Source organism: Anomaloglossus baeobatrachus, chromosome 11, assembly GCF_048569485.1.
Source record: "Anomaloglossus baeobatrachus isolate aAnoBae1 chromosome 11, aAnoBae1.hap1, whole genome shotgun sequence".
Classification (NCBI taxonomy): Eukaryota; Metazoa; Chordata; class Amphibia; order Anura; family Aromobatidae; genus Anomaloglossus; species Anomaloglossus baeobatrachus.
In genome coordinates, this window is record NC_134363.1 from 147,897,379 (window position 1) to 147,924,294 (window position 26,916).

General features: G+C 49.1%; 1 protein-coding gene across 1 annotated transcript in view; it reads right to left on the minus strand.

Moving 5' to 3' along the window:
- Nucleotides 1-2,656: 2,656 nt before the first annotated feature.
- LOC142256200 (tumor necrosis factor receptor superfamily member 4-like) overlaps nt 2,657-26,916 on the minus strand; it is a 40,186-nt gene continuing 15,926 nt past the window's right edge. Inside the window, exons 2-7 of the mRNA XM_075327770.1 lie at nt 24,573-24,698; nt 24,154-24,288; nt 21,726-21,792; nt 21,131-21,348; nt 5,360-5,470; nt 2,657-3,043 (exon numbers count right to left, since the gene is read on the minus strand). Of these exons, the coding sequence (XP_075183885.1) occupies nt 2,964-3,043; nt 5,360-5,470; nt 21,131-21,348; nt 21,726-21,792; nt 24,154-24,288; nt 24,573-24,698 (737 nt within the window). The 3' untranslated portion in view covers nt 2,657-2,963. The remainder of the gene's footprint in view (nt 3,044-5,359; nt 5,471-21,130; nt 21,349-21,725; nt 21,793-24,153; nt 24,289-24,572; nt 24,699-26,916) is intronic.

Below are 26,916 nucleotides of genomic sequence, written 5' to 3' on the forward strand. Positions count from 1 at the left end.
CCTCAGCTTATGACATGTGGTGACATATTGGGCGGCGATCTCCACCATTGATTCTTCCCCCAGTAGGATGCAGAGTTTCCTCTCCTCGTCCATGGATGGAAAGTCCGGGGTATGAGCGGTAAGTATCTGGAAGTGGGAGGCCCTCACTGCTGAGTATTTGTTACAGTGCAGTAGGAAATGTGCCTCGTCCTCCAGAGCCCCCTGCTGGCAGTGCTGGTACAGTCTGTTCTCCCGCAGCTTGTATGTCTGTTGGTGCCGCCCTGTTTCCACCTGAGATCTCTTTTATTTGAGCTTTTGTCAGGGTGTGTTGCTGACTTTGGCTGTACTGGCTGCCGGGGTTCCTGGTTTGCTCTGGCTCGGCAGGGCTTTATGATGGTAGGAGCTGGGGTTGCTGTTCTGTATGTGTGAATGGTGTGATAGCGCACTCATGTGTATACTGAGCCATAAAGGGAACCGGCCTAGCTCTGCCCGACAGGCTATGTTTGAGGTGCTACGATGGACTTGGAGGAGATATTTGCAGAACTCCAGATGGAAGACTTCGGTTGGGCTGGAATCCCACTTTGTCTGGTCTGGATAGGTCACTGGGCCCCATACCTCGCTGCCATACAGCAGTATAGGGGTGATGACGCTGTCGAATATCTTGAGCCAGACTCTCACCAAGTCGTTTGAGGTGATACAGTTGTTTTCTAATGGCTTAAAAAGTTCTGCATGCTTTCCCTTTCAGGGTCTCTGCTGCGTGCTTGAGGCTCCCAGTTTGGTTTAGCTCCAGACCGAGGTAGGTATAGCTGCTGGTCTTCTCCAGCGCGGCGCCAATTAGTGTGAGGGAGGGAGTGGAGGTTTTGTTATAATTCCTCTTCTGAAACACGATGACTTTGGTCTTCTTTTGGTTGATGGGCAAAGCTCATGTGGCGCTGAATGTTTCTAGCACAGCCAGGCTATCTTGGAGGCCTTTCTCCGATGGGGAAAGCAGCAGGAGGTCATCTGCGTACAGCAGGATCTTCACCTCTCGGTCATGCAGGCTGAGACCTGGGGCGGGGGAGGATTCCAGGGCTGAGGCCAGTCCATTTATGTAGATCAGGGTTCCCCAACTCCAGTCCTCGAGGGCCGCCAACAGTGCATGTTTTCAGGATTTCCTTAGCATTGCATGGGTGTTGGAATCATCAACTGTGCAGGTGATTAAATTATCACATCTGCAATACTAAGGAAATCCTGAAAACATGCACTGTTGGCGGCCCTTGAGGACTGGAATTGGGGACTCATGATGTAGATATTGAATAGAGTTGGGCTCAGGCTGCAGCCCTGTCTTACCCCACGGCTCTGCCGGAAGAAGGCCGTCCTCTTTCCGTTCACCTTCACACTGCATTGGTTCTCAGTGTATGAGCTCTTGATCACATCGTAGGTTCAGCCACCTATTCCACTCTCCAAAAATTTAAGAAACAGGCCTAGGTGCCACACTGAGTCAAAGTCCTTCTTGAAGTCCACAAAACATGCAAATATTTTCCCCTGTTTTTTGCCGTGGACGTGGGTCTTGATGAGGCTTTGCAGGGTGTAAATGTGGTCCGTGGTGCGATGGTTTGGCATAAACCCAGCTTGGCTTCTGCTGAGGGTGTCCCGCTGGGTGAGGAAGGTGATGATCCTTTTATTAATAATGCTGTTAAACAGTTTTCCCAGAATACTGTTAACACAGATCCCTCTGTAGTTTGCTGGATCATATCGGTCTCCATTCTGGTAGATGGGCGTTATGAGACCTTGATTCCAGCTCTTTGGGAAGTAGCCGCCACTCAGGACATGGGTGAATAGTTTAGCTAGTGCTGCATGTATATCTGGGGAACTGTATTTGATCATCTCTGGCAGGAGGCTGTCACTGCCCGCGGTCTTCTTCTCTCTCTCTGTCTGTCTCTATATCCCTCTTCATCTCTCTCTCTGTCACCGTCTCTCTGAATGTCCTTCGTTGCCTATAGCAACCAATCACAGCTCCTATTAATGACCTGTAGCTCCCAGCTCCATTGACTTTAATGTAAGAAGGTTTTTTGGTGAATAACTCTAAAGTGCGGGGTTATATTTTCCCCTCAAAATATAGTCTATGACGTTCCCGGAGGTAAATGAGGCGGCTGTGCAAAATTTCACAAAAGACAATTCCGACAGTGAAGCTGCTTCAGCGCTGGTTGTATGTGCTGCACAGAACTGTAATCTTTGGTGCAGCAGGAAAGATCCTTTCAGCCGACAAATGTGCGTTTCACTCATTCACTGGGTGATCATCAGCCGGTTTAGACCGCACAATTATCATGAAAAAAAGCGTTCCTATGATTCACAATAATGTTTTGGTGTGAATGGACCTCGAGTTCAGACAAATGTAGTAAAATCTCTACTGAAATTAGAACATTTTTTGCAAGTCCTTGGCATTTCTGCACTACATAGGTCATGCCAAAAACCTGCTGCACATTTCTTACACTGTCAGTAAATGGGGTGTACTCCGAACATTGTCCTGCACCTCAATATGGAGACCGCAGCCAAGATTTCCTTACGGTAGAATCATGTGGAACAGATTTTAATTGCAGAAATATCAGCGTGTCGATTTTTTTTTGCTGCAGATATCATACAAACAGAAATGATAAACGCCATAAACACCAAATTTTATATATCAAAATTAAGCCAATTTTTAATTTTCAAGTTCACTGTGAATCATTAAAAATGAATAGTATTTTTTTCCAGCTTTTTACAAAAAAAAATATACAAAAATAAGGCCCTATTGGTCACGAAAAACAAACCAGCTCTTGGTAGAATTTGATAAAGCAGTCTTGTCATTAAAAGGTTAAATCCTTCAAAATTCACTTTATTGGGGTGATTTTACAGTACAACGTCTATGGACATCTCCCGGGCTGAACTGGGTTCACATAGAATAAGCCACTGGATACCAGTGAGAAATAAGCAGTTGTGAACTGCATTGCAGTGCGAGGTGGCCATCATGCCGGGCAATTCTTGGGAAGACTGGAGTCTGAACTCGTGCTCTCCTCTTGTACAGGAACTCTGAACCTCTCACCTCCTAGGAAGAATTAATAAAAAATAATATATCATTTTGCAATTAATCTGAAGCTAGGAACAAAGTCAGGACACATACTGAGGAGGATAGTGATCATCAGTGGCCATAATCAGGATGGATGCCATCGTAGTCATCCATCATACGGAACCACCAACATGAGTTGTATTGTACGTTTCTTTGCAGTGTCCCTCAGTATATTCCCATATAGTAATATTTGCCAGACAGAGGCCGACATTACACACTTTTGGCCTATAGAAACAATATGCAATGTGCACTACTGAGCCTAAGGCCATGTTCACACTTTCAGTATTTTACCCCAGTAAGGCCAGGTACACATATCCGGCTTTTCGCCGGTTTGACGGATGCGGTGCACGCCAGTACAGTATGATACAGTACAGTGGCAGCGCCGCAACTTCCGGGTAACATGCTCCGGCCACATGACAGCATGTGACCGGCGCTTGTTGCGCTGCCAGTGTACTGTATACACTGTACTGGCATGCGCCGCATCCGTCAAACCAGCGAAAAGCCGGATATGTGTACTCGGCCTAACAAAACCAGGAGTGGATGAAAAATACAGAAGTGGTGCATTGTATTTTTTATTACACTTTTCCTCTGATTCTTCCACTCCTGATTTATGCTTACAAATACTGAGGTAAAAAATTCACCAAATACTCAACGTGTGTACGTGGCCTAGTGGGACCTCACATGACCACTTTTTACATCAATATTAAAGCCATATGCACATATTGAGTGTTTGATGAATTTTTTACCTTAGTATGAAGGCCACGTGCACACATTGAGTATTTGGTGAGTTTCTTACCTCAGTATTAGGGCTGCTTCTCACTTGCGAGTTTCTCTCAGTAGAGCAATGCGAGAAAAACTCGCATTGGAATCGGACACATGTTAGTCAATGATTCAGCTCTCATCTGCGATTTTTTTCTCAGTCCAAATCGGACCGAGAAAAAAATCGCAGCATGCTGCTTTTTTGCGAGTTTCTCACACCATTTGTCCCAATGATTTCCTATGGAAGGGGATTAAAAGTAGCATCACACACGCTCACCAGCGTTCACATTTGCGAGTGTGGCAGTAACTTCGCTCATTAGATGAATGTGATAGCACATTCCCATAGGTTAATTAAATGACACATGTGTAATAGCTTTTATCTAATTAAGATGTTGCATGAAACTAGCATCGCAATCGCAACACACACGCGAGCAAAACACATCGCACTAGCGTTGGACTCGCACCTAACGTGAACTAAAATCAGCCGAGTATTTTTCTGCCCAGTCGGACCGATTTTACTTGCATAGATGTGTTTCCACCCTTAAGGCCACGTGCACACGTTGAGTATTTGGTGAGTTTTTTTACCTCATAATTAAGACCACATGCACACATTGAGTATTTGGTGAGTTTTTTACCTCAGTATTAAGGCACGTGCACACATTGAGTATTTGGTGAGTTTTTACCTTAGTATTAAAACTACATGCAAACATTGAGTATTTGGTGAGTGTTTTACCTGAGAGTTTGGAAGTAAAAATTAAGAGAGGAACAATAGGAGGAAAAGTATAATAGAAACATGGGCACCACTTCTACATTTATTACCCACTCCTCATTTTGGCTTATAAATACTGAGGTAAAAACTCCTCAAATACTCAACGTGTGCACGTGGCCTAAGGCCGATCCCAGCTTTGATAACAATATTATATTTAGCCTAAAGCTAATGATTGTGGTAAAACTGTTGGATACCACGACCACTGCTTTTTGCACACTTATACCCCCCTCCCGGTAAGGAAACAATGAAATTGTGAGGGGGTCACTGTACTTCTATTATCACAATTGTTGGAGGCCCCAGAGGTCAGTCAAAATGATGGTATATCATTAAAGGGGATCTGTCATCACGTCATAATAAAAAAACTGAATACATTATTGAACAGACCTAATGAGGCTGGTGTATTTATCATGTAAGAATGGCTGACAAATAATCTACCAGACATTATATGCTCATCACAAGATTGGGATTACACCGACAATCTGACTTTGGTTTTCAAAGTAACTATTCTTGTCTCAACAGGTCTAAGGATGTAAGCAAAATTTTATTCAGCTCGTATGGTAAAATATGGTGACAGATTTGCTTTAAAATTCCTTTAATAATATAATCACTTCTGGGGAATCTATAATGTTCGACCCGCCATTTGTGCTTAACCCTAAGATTGGGGAGGGACCAAGGCAGGTGACGAGACTGTCCAGTATTCTGGTGTTGAGCCCCCTATTAGCAGGGAAATGTTACCCCAGACTGGTATAGGGGTACATCGTACTTACTGATGAATCCTCTGTTCTTCTTCTTGCGATGTATCTGCGTTATCATGGTTAGGATTATTCCAGCAGATACTATCAGCAAAATCGCCCCAATCAGAATTAACGACAGCGTCCCTAAAACAACAAACACGATAGTATGTTACATCCTATACTATGAAGCAAGCGCGTCTGGAAACACTAAACCCCTTTTGTTGAGCGGATTTTGATACGTTTTGGGGCGAAATTCCTTAAAATCCAACCTACTTTTTTCGTCTGTAAACTTGTCACAAAATTTGAGCAAAAATTTCTGATATGGATAAAATAACTCTCTAAGGAAGGGGAGAAACTGTAGCATATTTGCACAAAACTTTTGCCACTTTTTAGAAGAAAGTTGCAAACATCTGGAAAAATAAACCCTTAAAACTCGCCCCCACAATGGTGACCATAGATCGATAGGCGAAGACAATCTAAAGTAGACTTAAAAGCACAAATTAACCCGTACACCAATTTTCCGCTTTGTTTTTCCTCGCTAGTTCCAAGAGCTAATTTTTCCATCAATATAGCCATATGAGGACTTGTTTTTTTGTGGGACGAGTTGTACTTTTGAACAACATCATTCATTCTGCTCCATACTGTATTGGAAAACGAGAAAAAAAAATTCCAAGTGCGGTGAAAATACAAAAAAAAAGTGCTGTTGCACAATTAGTTTTTGGGTTTTTTATTTTCCGTGTTCACTATATGGTAAAACTAGCTTGACATTATGATTCCTCAGGTCATTACGAGTTTGTAGATACCAAATTATTATTATTATTTATTATTATAGCGCCATTTATTCCATGGCGCTTTACAGTGAAGAAGGGAATTTTGTTTACTTACCGTAAATTCCTTTTCTTCTAGCTCCTATTGGGAGACCCAGACAATTGGGTGTATAGCTTCTGCCTCCGGAGGCCACACAAAGTATTACACTTTAAAAAGTGTAACCCCTCCCCTCTGCCTATACACCCTCCCGTGCATCACGGGCTCCTCAGTTTTGGTGCAAAAGCAGGAAGGAGGAAACTTATAAATTGGTCTAAGGTAAATTCAATCCGAAGGATGTTCGGAGAACTGAAAACCATGAACCAAAAGAACAATTCAACATGAACAACATGTGTACACAAAAGAACAAACAGCCCGAAGGGAACAGGGGCGGGTGCTGGGTCTCCCAATAGGAGCTAGAAGAAAAGGAATTTACGGTAAGTAAACAAAATTCCCTTCTTCTTTGTCGCTCCATTGGGAGACCCAGACAATTGGGACGTCCAAAAGCAGTCCATGGGTGGGTAAAAGAATACCTCGATAAAAAGAGCCGAAACCGACCCCCTCTTACAGGTGGGCAACCGCCGCCTGAAGGACTCGCCTACCTAGACTGGCGTCTGCCGAAGCATAGGTATGCACCTGATAGTGTTTCGTGAAAGTGTGCAGACTAGACCAGGTAGCTGCCTGACACACCTGCTGAGCCGTAGCCCGGTGCCGCAATGCCCAGGACGCACCCACGGCTCTGGTAGAATGGGCTTTCAGCCCCAAAGGAAGCGGAAGCCCAGAAGAACGGTAGGCTTCAAGAATCGGTTCCTTGATCCACCGAGCCAAGGTTGACTTGGAAGCCTGCGAACCCTTACGCTGGCCAGCGACAAGGACAAAGAGCGCATCTGAACGGCGCAGGGGCGCCGTGCGAGACACGTAGATCCGGAGTGCTCTTACCTGATCTAATGAGTGCAAATCCTTTTCACATTGGTGAATTGGATTAGGGCAAAATGAAGGTAAGGAGATATCCTGATTGAGATGAAAAGGAGATACCACCTTAGGGAGAAATTCCGGAACAGGACGCAGAACCACCTTATCCTGGTGAAAAACCAGGAAGGGGGCTTTGCATGACAGCGCTGCCAGCTCCGACACTCTACGGAGCGATGTAACTGCCACTAGAAATGCCACCTTCTGCGAAAGACGTGATAAGGAGACATCCCGCAGCGGCTCGAAAGGTGGTTTCTGAAGAGCCGTTAGCACCCTGTTAAGGTCCCAGGGTTCCAGCGGACGCTTATAAGGTGGGACTATGTGGCAAACTCCCTGCAGGAACGTGCGGACCTGCGGAAGCCTGGCTAGACGCTTTTGAAAAAATACGGATAGCACCGATACTTGTCCCTTGAGAGAGCCGAGAGACAAACCCTTGTCCATTCCGGATTGAAGGAATGAAAGAAAAGTGGGTAAGGCAAAGGGCCAGGGAGTAAAACCATTATCAGAGCACCAGGATAAGAAGATCCTCCAAGACCTGTGATAGATCTTGGCGGACGTTGGTTTCCTGGCCTGTCTCATGGTGGCAATGACATCTTGAGATAACCCTGAGGACGCTAGGAGCCAGGACTCAATGGCCACACAGTCAGGTTGAGGGCCGCAGAATTCAGATGGAAAAACGGCCCTTGTGACAGCAAGTCTGGGTGGTCTGGGAGCGCCCACGGTTGACCCACCGTGAGATGCCACAGATCCGGGTACCACGACCGCCTCGGCCAATCTGGGGCGACGAGAATGGCGCGACAACAGTCGGACCTGATTTTGCGCAGCACTCTGGGCAGCATCGCCAGAGGAGGAAATACATAAGGCAGTCGAAACTGCGACCAATCCTGAACTAATGCGTCCGCCGCCAGAGCTCTGTGATCTTGAGACCGGGCCATGAATGCCGGGACTTTGTTGTTGTGCCGTGACGCCATGAGATCGACGTCCGGCGTTCCCCAGTGGCGACAGATCTCTCGAAACACGTCTGGGTGAAGAGACCATTCCCCTGCGTCCATGCCCTGACGACTGAGAAAATCTGCTTCCCAGTTTTCTACGCCCGGGATGTGAACTGCGGAGATGGTGGAAGCTGTGGCTTCCACCCACTGCAGAATCCGTCGGACCTCCTGTAAGGCTTGACGACTGCGAGTGCCGCCTTGGTGGTTGATGTATGCGACGGCAGTGGCGTTGTCCGACTGGATACGGATCTGCCTGCCCTCCAGCCACCGATAAAAAGCCAATAGGGCTAGATACACTGCCCTTATCTCCAGAATATTGATCTGAAGGGATGACTCTATCGGAGTCCAGGTTCCCTGAGCCCTGTGGTGGAGAAAAACCGCCCCCCACCCTGACAGGCTCGCGTCCGTGGTGACCACAGCCCAGGTTGGGGGTAGGAAGGATTTTCCCCGCGACAGAGAGTTGGGAAGGAGCCACCACTGAAGTGACGTCTTGGTTGCAAGGGAAAGAGAGACGTTCCTGTCGAGGGAAGTCGACCTCCTGTCCCATTAGCGGAGAATGTCCCACTGGAGTGGCCGCAGATGGAATTGCGCGAAGGGCACTGCCTCCATCGCTGCCACCATCTTCCCCAGGAAGTGCATGAGACGCCTCAAGGGGTGTGACTGACCCCGAAGAAGAGATTGCACCCCTGCCTGCAGAGAAGGCTGTTTGTCCAGCGGTAGCATGACTACCGCTGACTGAGTATGAAACTCCATCCCGAGGTAAGTCAGTGATTGGGTCGGTGTCAACTTGGATTTTGGGAAGTTGATGATCCACCCGAACTGCTGGAGAGTCGCAAGAGCGATGGAAAGGCTGTTTTGACACGCCATCTGAGAGGGTGCCCTGACCAGAAGATCGTCTAAGTAGGGAATCACCGAGTGGCCCTGAGAGTGTAGGACCGCCACAACAGATGCCATGACCTTGGTGAACACCCGTGGGGCTGTCGCCAGGCCGAAAGGCAATGCCACGAACTGAAGGTGTTCGTCCCCGATGGCGAAACGCAAAAAGCGTTGATTAGTTTGAGGTCCAGAACGGGACGGAACGAACCGTCCTTCTTTGGCACCACGAACAAGTTGGAGTAAAAGCCGCGACCATGTTCCTGGGGGGGAACAGGGATCACAACCCCTTCTGTCTTCAGAGCGTCCACCGCCTGAAAAAGTGCATCGGCCCGCGCGGGGGGCGGAGAGGTTCTGAAGAAACGAGTCGGGGGACGAGAGCTGAACTCTATCCTGTAACCGTGAGACAGAATGTCTCTCACCCATCGGTCTTGAACATGTGGCCACCAGGCGTCGCAAAAGCGGGAGAGCCTGCCACCGACCGAGGATGCGGTTCGGGGATGCCGAGAGTCATGAACAGGCCGCCTTGGAGGCATTGCCTCCGGCGGGTTTTTGGGGGCGTGGCTTAGCCCGCCACGCATAAGTTCCGCTGGCCTTTCTCCGGCCTGCTGGACGAAGAGGATTGGGGCTTGGCGGAGGGACGAAAGGACCGAAACCTCGATTGTATTTTCCGTTGCTGAGGTCTCTTCGGTTTGGACTGGGGTAAGGAGGAGTCCTTTCCCTTGGATTCCTTAATAATCTCATCCAATCGTTCGCCAAACAATCGGTCGCCAGAAAACGGTAAACCGGTTAAGAACTTCTTGGAAGCCGAGTCTGCCTTCCATTCGCGCAGCCACATGGCCCTGCGGACTGCCACAGAATTAGCGGATGCCACCGCTGTACGGCTAGCAGAGTCTAGAACTGCGTTCATGGCGTAGGAAGAAAAAGCTGACGCCCGAGAAGTCAAAGACGCAACCTGCGGAGCAGAATTACGTGTGACCGCATTAATCTCAGCCAGACAAGCTGAGATAGCTTGGAGTGCCCACCCACACGGCTGCAAAAGCCGGGGCAAAGGACGCGCCCGTGGCTTCATAGATGGATTTCACCAGGAGCTCTATCTGCCTGTCAGTGGCATCTTTTAGCGATGAGCCATCTGCAACCGATACCACAGATCTAGCCGCCAATCTAGAGACTGGAGGATCCACCTTGGGACATTGAGCCCAACCCTTAACTACTTCAGAGGGGAAGGGGTAACGTGTGTCAGTAAGGCGCTTAGTAAAGCGCTTGTCCGGAACCGCTCTGGGCTTCTGGACAGCATCTCTGAAGTTAGAGTGATCGAAAAACGCACTCCGTGTACGTTTAGGGAACCGAAACTGGTGTTTCTCCTGCTGAGAAGTCGACTCCTCTACAGGTGGCGGCGGGGGAGATATATCTAACACCTGGTTGATGGACGAGATAAGGTCATTTACTATGGCGTCCCCTTCAGGTGTATCAAGATTGAGAGCAACGTCAGGGTCAGAGCCCTGAGCTACGACGTCCACCTCGTCCTCCAGAGAGTCCTCAAGATGGGAACCCGAGCAGCGTGAAGAAGTCGGGGAAGATTCCCAGCGAGCCCGCTTAGCCGGTCTGGGACTGTGGTCCGGGCAGGAGTCCTCCACGTGAGACCTAGGGCCCCCCCTGGGAACGCGCTGCGGCGCGGACAGAGAGGGGCCTGTAGGCGACGATCCAACAGGGCCCGGGGCCTGTGTAAGGACCGGTCTGGACTGCAAAGCTTCAAGCAGCTTGGCAGACCATTTGTCCATAGACTGAGCCATGGATTGTGAAAGTGACTCAGAGAGTTTCTCAGCAAAAACGGCAAACTCTGTCCCTGCCGCCTGGACAGGGGGAGCAGGGGGGTCTACCTGAGCCGAGGGGCCCACTAGTGACCGAGGCTCTGGCTGAGCAAGCAAAACAGGGGTCGAGCATTGCTCACAGTGAGGGTAGGTGGAACCCGCAGGTAACATAGCCGCACAAGAGGTACAGGTCGCAAAATAACCCTGTGCCTTGGCACCCTTGCTCCTTGTGGACGACATGCTGTTGTCTCCGAGGAGAGTGATCACTGAGGGTATATGGGAAAAGGTATATAGCCCGACCGAACAGAAATATATATATATATATATATATATATATATATATATATATATATCTATTCCGGCACCCTAAGGGGACCAGCACCGGGTGACCGGTGTGGCTTACCGACCGCTAAAAAGCGGAGCGTGTGTCCTCCAGATTCCCTGCCTTAGGTCTCCCAGAGTTGCAGAGCTCTTTCCTGGAAATCCTCCACCGGCAGAGTGCCAAAAAAGAAGGGAATTTTGTTACTTACCGTAAATTCCTTTTCTTCTAGCTCCTATTGGGAGACCCAGACGATTGGGTGTATAGCTACTGCCTCCGGAGGCCACACAAAGCATTACACTAAAAAGTGTAAGGCCCCTCCCCTTCTGGCTATACACCCCCAGTGGGATCACTGGCTCACCAGTTTTAGTGCAAAAGCAAGAAGGAGGAAAGCCAATAACTTGGTTAAACAAATTCACTCCGAGTAACATCGGAGAACTGAAAAACCGTTCAACATGAACAACATGTGTACCCGAAAAACCCAAAAATCCCGAAGGACAACAGGGCGGGTGCTGGGTCTCCCAATAGGAGCTAGAAGAAAAGGAATTTACGGTAAGTAACAAAATTCCCTTCTTCTTCGGCGCTCCATTGGGAGACCCAGACGATTGGGACGTCCAAAAGCTGTCCCTGGGTGGGTAAAGAAATACCTTATGTTAGAGCTGCGAAGACAGCCCTCCCCTACGGGGAGGCAACTGCCGCCTGCAGGACTCTTCTACCTAGGCTGGCGTCCGCCGAAGCATAGGTATGCACCTGATAATGTTTGGTGAAAGTGTGCAGACTCGACCAGGTAGCTGCCTGGCACACCTGTTGAGCCATAGCCTGGTGTCGTAATGCCCAGGACGCACCCACGGCTCTGGTAGAATGGGCCTTCAGCCCTGATGGAACCGGAAGCCCAGCAGAACGGTAGGCTTCAAGAATTGGTTCTTTGATCCATCGAGCCAGGGTGGCATTGGAAGCCTGCGACCCTTTGCGCTTACCAGCGACAAGGACCAAGAGTGCATCCGAGCGGCGCAGGGGCGCCGTGCGGGAAATGTAGATTCTGAGTGCTCTCACCAGATCTAACAAATGCAAATCCTTCTCATACCGATGAACTGCATGAGGACAAAACGAAGGTAAAGAGATATCCTGATTAAGATGAAAAGAGGATACCACCTTCGGGAGAAACTCCTGAATGGGGCGCAGCACTACCTTGTCCTGGTGGAAGACCAGGAAAGGAGCCTTGGATGACAGCGCTGCTAGCTCAGACACTCTCCGAAGAGATGTGATCGCTACCAGAAAAGCCACTTTCTGTGATAGTCTAGAAAGTGAAACCTCCCTCAGAGGCTCGAAGGGCGGCTTCTGGAGGGCAACTAGTACCCTGTTCAGATCCCATGGATCTAACGGCCGCTTGTACGGGGGTACAATATGACAAACCCCCTGCAGGAACGTGCGCACCCTAGGAAGTCGTGCTAGACGCTTTTGAAAAAAGACGGATAGCGCCGAGACTTGCCCTTTAAGGGAGCCGAGCGACAAACCTTTTTCTAACCCAGATTGCAGGAAAGAAAGAAAGGTAGGCAATGCAAAAGGCCAGGGAGACACTCCCTGAGCAGAGCACCAGGATAAGAATATCCTCCACGTTCTGTGGTAGATCTTAGCGGACGTGGGCTTCCTAGCCTGTCTCATGGTGGCAACGACCCCTTGGGATAATCCTGAAGACCCTAGGATCCAGGACTCAATGGCCACACAGTCAGGTTCAGGGCCGCAGAATTCCGATGGAAAAACGGCCCTTGGGACAGTAAGTCTGGTCGGTCTGGTAGTGCCGACGGTTGGCCGACCGTGAGATGTCACAGATCCGGATACCACGCCCTCCTTGGCCAGTCTGGGGCGACGAGTATGACGCGGCTGCAGTCGGATCTGATCTTGCGTAGCACTCTGGGCAACAGAGCCAGAGGTGGAAACACATAAGGGAGCCGGAACTGCGACCAATCTTGCACTAAGGCGTCTGCCGCCAGAGCTCTGTGATCGCGAGACCGTGCTATGAAGGTTGGGACCTTGTTGTTGTGCCTGGACGCCATTAGGTCGACGTCCGGCCTTCCCCAGCGGCTACAGATTTCCTGAAACACGTCCGGGTGAAGGGACCATTCCCCTGCGTCCATGCCCTGGCGGCTGAGGAAGTCTGCTTCCCAGTTTTCTACGCCGGGGATGTGAACTGCGGATACGGTGGAGGCCGTGGCTTCCACCCACATCAGAATCCGCCAGACTTCCTGGAAGGCTTGTCGACTGCGTGTCCCTCCTTGGTGATTGATGTATGCCACCGCTGTGGAGTTGTCCGACTGAATTCGGATCTGCTTTCCTTCCAGCCACTGCTGGAAGGCTAGTGGGGCAAGATACACCGCTCTGATTTCCAGAACATGGATCTGAAGGGTGGACTCCTGCTGAGTCCACGTACCCCGAGCCCTGTGGTGGAGAAAAACTGCTCCCCACCCTGACAGACTCGCATCTGTCGTGACTACCGCCCAAGACGGTGGTAGGAAGGATCTTCCCTGTGATAATGAGGTGGGAAGAAGCCACCATTGCAGAGAGTCCTTCTGTGAAAAGGATACTTTCCTGTTCAGGGATGTTGACTTCCCGTCCCATTGGCGGAGAATGTCCCAATAAGAGGACGCAGATGAAACTGCGCAAACGGAACCGCCTCCATTGCCGCCACCATCTTCCCGAGGAAGTGCATGAGGCGTCTTAAGGAGTGCGACTGACCTTGACGGAGAGTCTGCACCCCAGTCTGTAGTGACCGCTGCTTGTCCAGCGGAAGCTTCACTAGCGCTGAGAGGGTATGAAACTCCATGCCAAGATACGTTAGTGATTGGGTCGGTGACAGGTTTGACTTTGAGAAGTCGATGAGCCACCCGAACGTCTGGAGAGTCTCCAGCGCAACATTCAGGCTGAGTTGGCATGCCTCTTGAGAGGGTGCCTTGACAAGTAGATCGTCCAAGTAAGGGATCACAGAGTGTCCCTGTGAGTGCAAGACTGCTACCACTGCCGCCATGACCTTGGTGAACACCCGTGGGGCTGTCGCCAGACCGAATGGCAGAGCTACGAACTGAAGATGGTCGTCTCCCATCACGAAACGTAGAAAACATTGGTGCTCTGTAGCAATCGGCACGTGGAGATAAGCATCTTTGATGTCTATTGATGCTAGGAAATATCCTTGAGACATTGAGGCAATGACGGAGCGGAGGGTTTCATCCGGAACCGCCTGGCCTCCACGTGCTTGTTGAGCAGTTTTAGGTCCAGAACGGAACGGAAAGAGCCATCCTTTTTTGGCACCACAACCAGATTGGAGGAAAACCGTGTCTTGTTCCTGAAGAGGAACAGGGATTACCACTCCTTCTGCCTGCAGAAGAGCATCGGCTCGGTGGGGAGGTGGGGACGTTCTGAAGAATCGAGTCGGAGGACGAGAACAGAACTCTGTCCTGTGCACGTGGGCACAATGTCCCTCACCCACCGGTCTGTGACCTGTGGCAGCTAAATGTCGCCAAAGGCGAGCGAGTCTGCCATCAACCGCGGATGCGGAGAGATGAGAGAGCTGAGAGTCATGAGGAGACCGCCTTGGTAGCGGTTCCTCCGGCTGCCTTCCTTGGGCGTGATTGAGCCCCCGGAAACTGAGCCCCTCTGAGGCTTTTCAGCTCTTTTGGACGAGGACAATTGGGACTTGCCCGAGCTTGGGAAGGACCGAAACCTCGACTGTCCTTCCAGGACAGCATTAATAGGGTAAGTCGCAATGCAGACATTGCGAGGTTACGGACGCCCCTGCGGCACAAATGTACATATGCTCAAGACCAGCTGTGCAAGAACAGCTGAAAAGCTTAGGGTGCCCATACGGCTGTAAATGCCGGAGCAACCGACACGCCGATAGCCTCATAGACAGATTTCAACCAGAGTCCATCTGTCTGGCATCTTTAAGTGAAGTCCCATCTCCACTGCAACTATAGCTCTAGCCGCAAGCCTGGAGATTGGAGAATCCACCTTTGGACCCTGGGTCCCGCGCTTGACCACGTCAGGGGGAAACGGATAACGTGTATCCTTAATACGTTTGGAGAAAACGCTTATCTGGTAAGCGTGGTGTTCCTGGACTGCTTCTCTGAAGTCAGCGTGGCCAGAAAAATACTCAATATACGTTTGAGCTACTGAAATGGGACTTCTCCTGCTGTGAAGCTGACTCCTCCGCTGGGGGAGCTGAGGGAGAAAGATCCAACATTCCATTGATGGACGCTAAAGGATCATTCCTTATGGCGTCACCATCCGGTGTATCCGGATTGAGAGCGTTGTCAGGATCAAAGTCCTGATGAGCTACGTCTGCCTCACCATACAGAGAGCCTCCTGGGACCCCCCCCCGGAGCACCGATTTTATTCCCAATGAGGGTGGCCAGGGAGCACTGATCCAGATTGCCCATGGCCTGTCCGGACTGCAAGTCTCTATCCCATTGCAACTCCATCCCTGTCCTTGGACAGGGTTGACAGGTGGTTCCTTTGGCCACGTCTAGTAGAGACCCCGGCTGACCAAGTGCTCCAGGGGAGCATTGCACACAATGGGGTTCAGTGCCGTGGAACAGTATCACATGCAGTAAAAACAGCATCGAAAGCCTGTGTTGCTTATATGCTGCTGCCGACTAGCCATCTAGGACATAGAGCCAAGAATGGCGACCGTACAGTGCAATGTATAGCATACAAGCATAAAGTACAAATGAACACCGCAGCACATGCAATACAAGCAGCATAGAAAGCCTGTGCCTTGGCACCCCTGCTTTTCTGCTGCTGTAGACTAGCCATCTAGGGGAATATAGCCCAGAATATCGACCATACAGTGCAATGTATAGCATACAAGCATAAGTACAAATGAACACTGCAACCCCTGCAATACAAGCAGCATAGAAAAAACCTGTGCCTCAGCACCCCTGCTTTTCTGCTGCTGTAGTCTAGTCATTCTAGGCGAAAATAGCCCAGACTAGCGACCGTACAGTGCAGTGTATAGCATACAAGCATAACTACACATGAACGCTTCAGTACATGCAATACAAGCAGCCTAGAAAGCCTGTGCCTTAGCACCCCTGCTTTCCTGCTGCTGATGTGTCGCCATCTAAGAGGGCATATAGCCAAAAATAGCGACCTATGCAGTGTATGCATAAAAATACAAATGGACAACTGCGGTATTTAATGGGGTCAGCACTTCAGGTGCCGCTTACCGCCCGCCTATAAGCGGGTGTGTGGTCGCCCTAGTCCTGTGCCTGGTTGCCCAGAGTCCGATCTCTCAGCTCGGATTGCAGTAATGGCTGCCGGCGTCCTTCTCCAGCTCGTGTGAGTAGGGGCGGGCCGTGGGCGTGCCCCCAAGTCAGAGCGGGAAACCGGCGTCCCACAGTGTCCAGTGAGAGGGCTGGAGCATGTAAATAAGGCTCCAGCCCTCGGCGCTGCTGATTGTACAGCGTCTCTCCCCTACCCTGATTGACAGGGTGGGGGCGGGAACGAAGCGGAGCTAGGCCGCAAAAGCCGGGGACTGGATTTATAAGCGCCGCCGCCGTAAAAGCGCGGTCGGCGCTAAGTCCCCGGCGCACTACAAGTCCCAGCCGCGCCGCCGCTCCCGGAGCGTCCGGCGCGGTAGTTCCCCATACATAAAGTCACTCAGCTAGGCTGCAGTGACTGTAACCCTTTACTGTCCCCGGCGCACTAGCACACCCAGCAAGTCTGGAGTGTGCTGTGCCTGTGAGTACGGGGACACAGAGAACCTGAATGGTGCAGGGCCATGTCCCTGAACGGTACCCAGCTCCGTATCCAGCAGGTTCAATGGGTCTGTGGATGGAGCCCGGCCTCAGGGCTTTGGGGCCGGTAAGATCCCACTTCCTCAGAGCCCCTCAGGGGGATGTGGAAGGAAAACAGCATGTGGGCTCCAGCCGCCGTACCAGCAATAGGTACCTCAACCTTACAAACCACAAGCGGGGTGAGAAGGGAGCATGCTGGGGGCCCTATATGGGCCCTCTTTTCTTCCATCCGATATAGTCAGCAGCTACTGCTGACTAAACAGTGGAGCTATGCGTGGATGTCTGACCTCCTTCGCACAAAGCAGAAAAACTGGTGAGCCAGTGATCCCACTGGGGGTGTATAGCCAGAAGGGGAGGGGCCTTACACTTTTTAGTGTAATGCTTTGTGTGGCCTCCGGAGGCAGTAGCTATACACCCAATCGTCTGGGTCTCCCAATGGAGCGCCGAAGAAATGGCTGCCGGAGCTCTCTGGGGAGGAGTGGAGCCGTGGGCGGCGCTAGAAAAGTGCGGGAATCTGGGGTCCCCACAGTGATCAGTGAGGGGGGAAGAAACATACAGGATGCTCCGGCCCTCACATCCGACATCAGGTCGGCAGTCCCGCCCTTACCCCTGACAGACAGGCCCGGGGGCGGGAGTTTTTCTACTAGGCCGCAATGAATCCGGGGACTAAATTTAAGACCGCGGCCGACAAACAGGCGCGGTCGGCGCGGAAGTCCGCCGGTCTTCACAAATCAGCAGCTGCTGCAGCGTCCGGGATGAAGGCGCTCCATGCACAGCCCCCATGGGGACACAGAGTACCTTAGAGATGCAGGGCCCGGTCCCTGAGGATGAATAGACTCCTGTCCGGCAGATTCCCACAGGGGCTGCGGAGGGAGCACGGTCCCAGTGAATGGATGACCGCTCAGGATCCCACTTCTCCCAGAGCCGCTAAGGGATGGTGAAGGAGACGGCATGAGGCTCCGGCCTTTGTACCCACAATGGGTACCTCAACCTTAACAGCACCGCCGACGTAGTGGGGTGAGAAGGGAACATGCCGGGGGCCCCGTGGGGGCCCACTTTTCTTCCAACCGATATAACTAAAATGAGAATGCATGAGTGGATGTGTGCCTCCTTCCACACAAAGCATAAAACTGAGGAGCCCGTGATGCACGGGAGGGTGTATAGGCAGAGGGGAGGGGTTACACTTTTTAAAGTGTAATACTTTGTGTGGCCTCCGGAGGCAGAAGCAATACACCCAATTGTCTGGGTCTCCCAATGGAGCGACAAAGAAAGAGGGTATACATACAACAATCATTAACAGTACATAACAGACTGGTATAAGAGGAGAGAGGACCAAATGTATATATAGGTATATAGGTGTACATATGGTAAAGAAAAAAAAATTCAGAAAATTGTATAAAAAAAACAAAACAAATTACGCTTTTGGAGACATTTTTCAAGACCTGTAGCGTTCTCATATTTCGGGATCTGGGGCTTAATAGCAACTTATTTTTGTGTCTTGAGCTGACGTTTTTAATTATACCATTTTTGTCTAGGTGCGATGTTTTGATTGCCTGTTATTGCATTTTATTGCAATGTTACAGTGACCAAAAACAAGTTATTCTGGCTTTTTAATTTTTTTTTCTCGCTATGCCCTTTGCCGATAAGATTTACTGATTTTATATTTTCATAGATCAAGCATTTCTGAATGCGGCGATACCAAATATGTTTGGTTTTTTTTTGTTTTATTTTCAATGGGGCAAAATGGGGGTGATTTGAACTTTTGTTTTTTTTCATTTTGTATCATTTTTATTTTTTTTACTAGACCCCCTAGTGGACTTTATGCCTGCATTGTCTGATCGCTTCTCCTGTACAGAATGATGCTGAAGCATTGCGCTGTATAGGAGAAGCGATCAGACAGTGCAGGCATAAAGTCTCGTAAGGGGACTAGTGAAATGAATAAAAATGGTCAGCAGAAATGCTGTTCTCCTGTGTGTGCCGGCGGTCTGCCGGCATTCACAGGAAGCGAGTTATGACAGCGACAGGGGTCATCATTTGACCCCCCCCGGCTGTCACTGCAACCCATTAGTGCCCCGTGATCGCATCACGGGAGCGCCAATGGCAGTGGTGAACAACGTGATCCCCGCCGCAGTGCCTTACATCGCGCTGTCAGTGTTTTACAGCACGATCTAAAAGGTTAACAGGCACGAATGAATCAGAGATCCACCCACTCCTGTTAGGTGCACATGTCTGCTGATTAAATCAGCAGACACGTCTAGGGAATAATGTGGGCTCATCGTGCGAGGCCGCATTAGGCCTGTTTCACACGTCAGTGATTCTGGTATGTATGTGACAGTTTTTATACATACCAGAATCACGGACATACGCAAACCCATTAAACTCAATGGGTCTGCGCACACATCAGTGATTTTTCACTGACCGTGTCTCCTGTGCGGCAGACACACATGTCCGTGATTTCCGCACGGAGGCATGTACGTTTTTTCTCGTACCACTGATGTCCCACAGACCACACTATGGTGTGATCCATGAAACACGTACATTGAAAATAAAAAAAGCTTTTTAAACTCCCCTGTCTCCAGCAACGCTGTCTCCGGCCGCTGCTTTCTTATGCTTCCTGGCTGGCTAATTGTTCTCATGAATATGCATTTATGCACTGCACAGCCGACCCGGAAGTAGCTGCAGTTGTGAGAGACACAGCAGCCGCCGGACACTGCATCCGAGAGACTTCAGCACCACGGACAAGAGGAGCGGGGATAGGTGAATTTATCTCCATGTGTTATCACGGATATCACATGGAAAACACAAGTGTGCCGTGAATCCCGGCACACCGAGGGACATATGCGTTTTTAACACGTCAGTGAAAAACATCTGTGTTTTCCACTGACGTGTGAAACATGCCTTAAAAGGACAAACATGGCAAAGGATGTATATATACGTCCTTGGTCGTGAAGGGCTTAAAACTGCAAAAATAGGCGCAAATGCAATGAATGGGGCCTCTGGTCTCGTGCCCATAGCCATAGAAAACTAGAGGGGTAGTAGGGATCCCCCTCTGCCTCCATGCGACGGACTCCGACTTTTTTTTCTTAAGATTTATCATGATCAGTGCAGCACGTTCAGAAGGATAACGTCAGTGCGGTATTACTTCAGAAGAAAATCTCTGTACACGGCACAAGACGGAGCCTGTACAGCAGCATATGAAGGCGTCCGGCACCATACCAGGGAGCCGTATGGTTCACGGTCGTAGCCATGCTATATACTTAAGCCCTAATATTTAGAGGTTGGCTGCACACATTGGGTTTAAAGGGGTGGTCAGACAAGTCTGCACCACTTATGAACTTAAAATCCACCAAACCACATCTACTATGTGTCGGAGTTTCCTCCAAAAAACACCAGTATTCCCGTGTATCTCATATCTTACAATATGATATATGCAAAAGTAGAGACGAGATGCAAAGAGAAGCTGCTGAAGAGGAAACACAATCCCATCTGACACCAAGTCTCACCACAGGCTGAATGCTTTGTTCCGATTTCTCCCCCTCCTCCTTCTTCCTCTTTAGGGTTTTTTTTTTCCATTTATGAACATTTATGATGCATCAATGGGAGACGTCATACATGTATTATCTTTTATAACAACTACGCGATCATTTGGAGTTTTGCTATAGTGAAAATGATACATCATTCTTATGTTATGTCAATGCAAAAATGGAAAGACGGGCGAGGATTTTCCACTTTGAAATAAAAAAAACAAAAAAACAAAAAAAAAACACATCTGCAGAAAACCCCAGAATTTTTTTATTTTAGCCTGACCAGGAACATATGAAGGTTTATGTTCTCTATTCTAACATGATTTTCTTCGAATCCCCTGTATGGAAATTGAGACTTGCTGGATACTAGCAGAAAATGCAGAGATCTGCTAAAGTTATAGAGTAAAAAAAGACCTTATTAAAGGGGTATTCTCAAGTTAGGATAGGGGATAACATCCTGATCACTGCAGATGCAGTAACTGGGACCCCATGGATGCCAAAAACTGGGCTCTTCAACGGAGCGGTGATCTTACGAATTGATTCTTAATGGGACCGACGAAGATAGGATAGGGGATCATTCCTGAACTCGAGAGTACCCCTTTAAGTGACTTTAGCTAGGCTCTCCGTCACACAGTGGTGAAGTACAATGCCCTCATTCTGTATCTAAATACTCCAGGTAAAGGTCCCGGTTGCCCCCTTTCCCATAGCTATGTCCCTGCTTACCCCAGTTCAATGGCTTGCCAGTTGTGGTTGGGTTAACGATCGAGATATGGTTAGAAGTAGTGACATTCGGAAGACTGGATACTTTTCTTCTGCTGCTGGAAGAAGTTGGTTTCATAGACGTGGTAGGAACTGTAACAACCACATTGCTGGATTTGGAACATTTCACGTCCGTCATGGCTGATCCTGGCTCTAAAACGTTTTGGCCCAAAGCACTGCAGCTGAAGGGGGAAAAAAAGGTGCAGAGAAAAAATCATGAATACAGATTATATAGGATAGGGAAAGAAGAAAGAGCGGGAAATGGAATTCATGAGCCATGGTGGACAGAAACACGTTGTACCAGCCCCTCTAATGGCTCCATCTGTATTATGATTCAATGACATATAATGATATACAGGGACCCAATTGGGGCAGATAAAGCCGGAGCCCTCGTGGCAGCTGGCCTTCTCTATCATGCATTTGTTATGACAAAAAGACTTCCTTTCTACAATGAAACCACTACCAATAGGATCCCAGTAGTTGGTTTTAGAAAACAAAGGACACTTTTCAATAAAAAGGACAGGCAACATTTTTTTTTATTTTTTAATTAAATACTTACTTTGTCCATGACTGACAGAAGCTATTTTCTTTACTTGAAAAATATCCAGGCAGGCAGGGCTGACATTCTAAAAGAAGAAGATTAATAGGGTTCTTATGATTCACAGAAGTATGACCAAGAGCTGACAATCAGTTGTGTATATATATATATATACACATGAAGCGCTCGTGAGTGCGAAAAGGCCACCATCATCTCTGATGCCCCCCGCATCTCCCTGTGCTTTTTGATGTCTATTTTATTTAAAGAATAAACGAAGAATTTTACTCGGGAGTGCCACCTCCTTTCTTCTTCTATTGCAGAGTTTTTTATATATATATATATATATATATATATATATATATATTATATATACGGTATATATATATATATATATATATATATACATACATACATACACACACTATATATATATATGTGTATATATATAATATATAGTGTGTACATAATATATATATATATATATATATATATATATATATATATATAGTGTGTAAATATTATATATATATATATATATAATATATATATACATACAGTACAGACCAAAAGTTTGGACACACCTTCTCATCTTTAGAACAACTATTAAGAGGAGACTTTGTGCAGCAGGCCCTCATGGTAAAATAGCTGCTAGGAAACCCCTGCTAAGGACAGGCAACAAGCAGAAGAGACTTGTTTGGGCTAAAGAACACAAAAAATGGACATTAGACCAGTGGAAATCTGTGCTTTGGTCTGATGAGTCCAAGTTTGAGATCGTTGGATCCAACCACCGTGTCTTTGTAGAAAAGGTGAACGGATGGACTCTACATGGCTGGTTCCCACCGTGAAGCATGGAGGAGGAGGTGTGATGGTGTGGGGGGTGCTTTGCTGGTGACACTGTTGGGGATTTATTCAAAATTGAAGGCATACAGAACCAGCATGGCTACCACATTATCTTGCAGTGGCGTGCTATTCCATCCGGTTTGTGTTTAGTTGGACCATAATTTATTTTTCAACAGGACAATGACCCCAAACACACCTCCAGGCTGTGTAAGGGCTATTTGACTAAGAAGGAGAGTGATGGGGTGCTACGCCAGATGACCTGGCCTCCACAGTCACTAGACCTGAACCCAATCGAGATGGTGTGGGGTGAGCTGGACCGCAGAGTGACAGCAAAAGGGCCAACAAGTGCTAAGCATCTCTGGGAACTCCTTCAAGACTGTTGGAAAACCATTTCTGGTGACTACCTCTTGAAGCTCATCAAGAGAATACCAAGAGCGTGCAAAGCAGTAATCAAAGCAAAAGGTGACTACTTTGAAGAACCTAGAATATAAGACATATTTTCAGTTGTTTCACACTTTTTAAGTATTTCATTCCACATGTGTTAAATAATTCATAGTTTTGATGCCTTCAATGTGAAGCTACAATTTTCAGAGTCCTGAAAATAAAGAAAACTTTGCATGAGGTGTGTACAAACTTTTGGTCTGTAATATATATATATATATATATATATATATGTATATATATATACTTATATATATATATATGGATATATATATATATACATACACGAAGCGCCCGTGAGTGCGAAAAGGCCGCCGTCATCTCTGACGCCCCCTGCATCCCTCTGTGCTTTTTGATGTCTATTTTATTTAAAGAATTAACGAATATTTTTATATTTCTACTCGTGAGTGCCACCTCCTTTCTTCTTATATATATATATATATATATATATATATATATATATATATATATATCATGTATAAACACACTATAAGTGGAAAGAGGAATCTGATGTGTATGGGCATATGGGTATATATTTATGTACCCATTCACCTAATAAATCCTAGTGACTAGGTACCTTGTCTGACAACTAGAGTACTTGCGCATTGTAATCCAGGGTGCACACTTCTTTCTACCATCTTGGTACATGCCCATACACGTCAGATTCCTCTTTCCACTTATCGTCATATATGCCTCACAGTATCCAATAAGCCATACCTCCACACAAAAAATTTTTTTGTAAGGTTTCTGTAGTATACCCAAAACTAAGGCGTCATTCAGACATCAGTTCTATCAGTTTTTCTCACTGATGAGGGGGGGGAAAGTTTCTCCACCTTCAACTATCAGTCAGTGAAAAGCAGAAGACAGCTCTCATTGTGTTACATGCGTGCCCTTAGGGGCACATATCAATTTAGAGAAGCTGAACTGACCACTATCTAAAGTGCTGTGCTGCAGACGGGCATCCTGGGCACCTCCGACAGTACTGCCATGGCACACTGTGATGATATGTGGGGCTTAGAAGAGGTGCCATGGATGCCAAGTACAGAATAGAAGACCAGCTGCCGCGTAGGTTCGGACGGGAGGCAGGACCAGGGCACAGCTCATCTAAATTCTCCTGTTTAATAGTACCCCTTAAATATATGTATAAATGACCATGCACACCACATACTGTTATTCACAATCTCTTTTCCCTTGTCACATAGACAGGCGGTGTTGCGCTTGTTTCTTGCTGTACTTCCTTCAGGACATTCACATACGGCATCGGAGCTTTTCGTGCATGGCTTTTTCTCAATGCTTCCTTCATCTGTGAAATCAGAAAACACTAAAATCACGATCTTGCTATATTATCTAATGTGCATGTCCCCTTTTTCCAAGTGTAGCCCCCAATGGCTGATGTAACTGGAGTAAGCTGCCGGTATCTTCTCTAGAAATGTCCATACAAGTGGGAAAGAGTTTCATATCTGACCGCAATGCTTCCCTCAGGGCAGGAGATATTCCTCATAATGGCTGGATTTTGAGTTTGGGACCCTAACCTTTGTCACGAACTATCCCCTATAGAGGAAGGGCTGGCATCTCCCTGGCACATACCTTTGTTACAGAATGTGCAGAGCTTACAGCCTTCTCTGGCATTCTTCTCGTTGAAGCGGTTTTCCCTACAATTCTTACATTTCGATACTTTATTCCAGGGTGTGCAGATCTCTGATATCTCCTGACCTAAAAAAAGGGGGTACAAAACAATGTGTAAATAATCAGCCAGGAGCACTCAGCAATGTAGGCATGGTTTACAATCCAGGAGAGAAGACACCAGTATGTAGTCAATGTAATGAACATGTCTACAACTTTATTATTATTATTTATTATTATTAATAATTATTATTGCACCATTTATTCCATGTCACTTTACATGTGAAAAGGAGTACACATAATAGGGTCAAGTACAATAATCCTGCCCCTGAGGACTCACAGCCTACAGGGATGGGTGAGGAGACAGGCGGAGAGAGGACCCTGCCCATGAGGGCTCACAGCCTACAGGGATGGATGAGGATACAGGAGGAGAGAGGACCCTGCCCACGAGGGCTCACAGTCTACAGGGATGGGTGAAGATACAGGAGGAGAGAGGACACTGCCCACGAGGGCTCACAGCCTACAGGGATGGATGAGGATACAGGAGGAGAGAGGTCCCTGCCCACGAGGGCTCACAGTCTACAGGGATGGGTGAAGATACAGGAGGAGAGAGGACCCTGCCCAGGAGGGCTCACAGCCTACAGGGATGGATGAGGATACAGGAGGAGAGAGGACACTGCCCACGAGGGCTCACAATCTACAGGGGATGGGTGAGGATACAGTAGGTGAGGGTAGAGTGGGTCGTGTGATGGTATAGTGGACTGAGGGCCGCCCGGTATCCATTATTCCCGCTCCGGGGGATGTAAGTGGCCTCCGCGCCATACAGGGCGACGACTCCCTCGTCCTCCTCTGAAACAGGCTCTGTGTCAGGTCCGGAGTCACTATCATCTGTCCCTGCGCCAGGCGGATTGCCGCCAGCTGCCGCAGTCTCCAGGCTCACCACTCCTTCAGCCACCGTCACGAGGGGGTGCACGCCAGACGGACCAGCAGCAGCAGGGTGCACGGGCAGGGAAGACGGAGGTAGCATGGGGGCCAGAGGCAGACCGGGTCCCTCAGCCGCAACGGACGGTCCCTCGGGGACACAGGGGCGTGGGTCACTCACCAGCTCCTCCATCATGGTCTCCATTCCGTATACCCGGGCGACCGCAGCTACCTCTTCCACCTCCGCGGTCCACTGCTCCATCAGCAGACATATCTGACTACGGTAGCGCCGGCAGATCCCCGCCGTTCGGGCCCTGAGCCACGCCGTTGTCCCGGGCACCGGCTCCGTAACCTCTGCGTAGCTGCGCGGGGCGGACATGTTGGTAGCGGTATTTTCCAGGAACCACAACATTGCAGAGTCCCGGCGTCCCTGCTTCTATAGCCGCGGCTTACATGCGGCCAGACGCCATCCGTCCCCCTTAGTCTTTTTCCGGCTCCTCCTCTACAGGGGCGGGGTTTCAGCTTTCGCGCCTCCACTACTCGGGAAGACGCTCGAGCGGGGACTTTTCATGCCCAAAATGGCGGCTTCTCCAAATTTTCAGCCGGACACCTCCGGCGGTCACAAGGCGCACCTCTACCAGATGGCAGAGCGGTAAGATCCTATTCGTGACGCCAAGTTGTCGCGGGCGGAGGAGGGGACGCTGCGCTCACCCACTGCTCGGGTCCGGCTGCTGCTGCTGCTGCTCAGTGGTGGCTCGAACGGTGGGCCGGATCCCGGGGACTCGAGCGGAGTTCCTCGCCCGTGAGTGAAAGGGGGGTTGGTGTGTGGTTTGGGGATATTGTCCGTGACGCCACCCACAGTTGTGGTGAGGTTGTGACACCACCGCTGCTCTGGACGGGGATCCCGGGAGCGATGACAGGGAGCAGCTTGGATGTTGGTTCTCCCCTCCGTGGGTAGGGGGGTTGGTTGTCCCGGGGCCCGGTGAGGGGAGGGATGACAGGCGGGTGACGGGGCCTGGTGAGGTGCAGGGTCGCGGGGGCAGCGCTGTGCCGCACGGCACGGTGGTACTCACTCAGCCAGTAATCCACACAGAGTCTCTGGTCAAACAAATGGCTGGATGGACGGGTCTCACAGACGGCTGCGGTTGTTCTTCTCCCGGTAGGTTGATGGTGATTGCCTTTCCCTGTACCTGTGTTGTGTTTACGGTTCCAATGGCTTCCCACCGGTAACCCGCTCCCCAGCTTGGATGGATGCTGAGGGAGCCCCTTTTGCCCGCAGGCTCTGGCCCTGGGAACTGTAGCCTTGGCGGTGACTGTGTTTCCCTTTACGGTGTGAGCTGTTGCCTTCAATCGGGTCTTGGCTGCTGGGAAACCCCGGAGGTTCCCT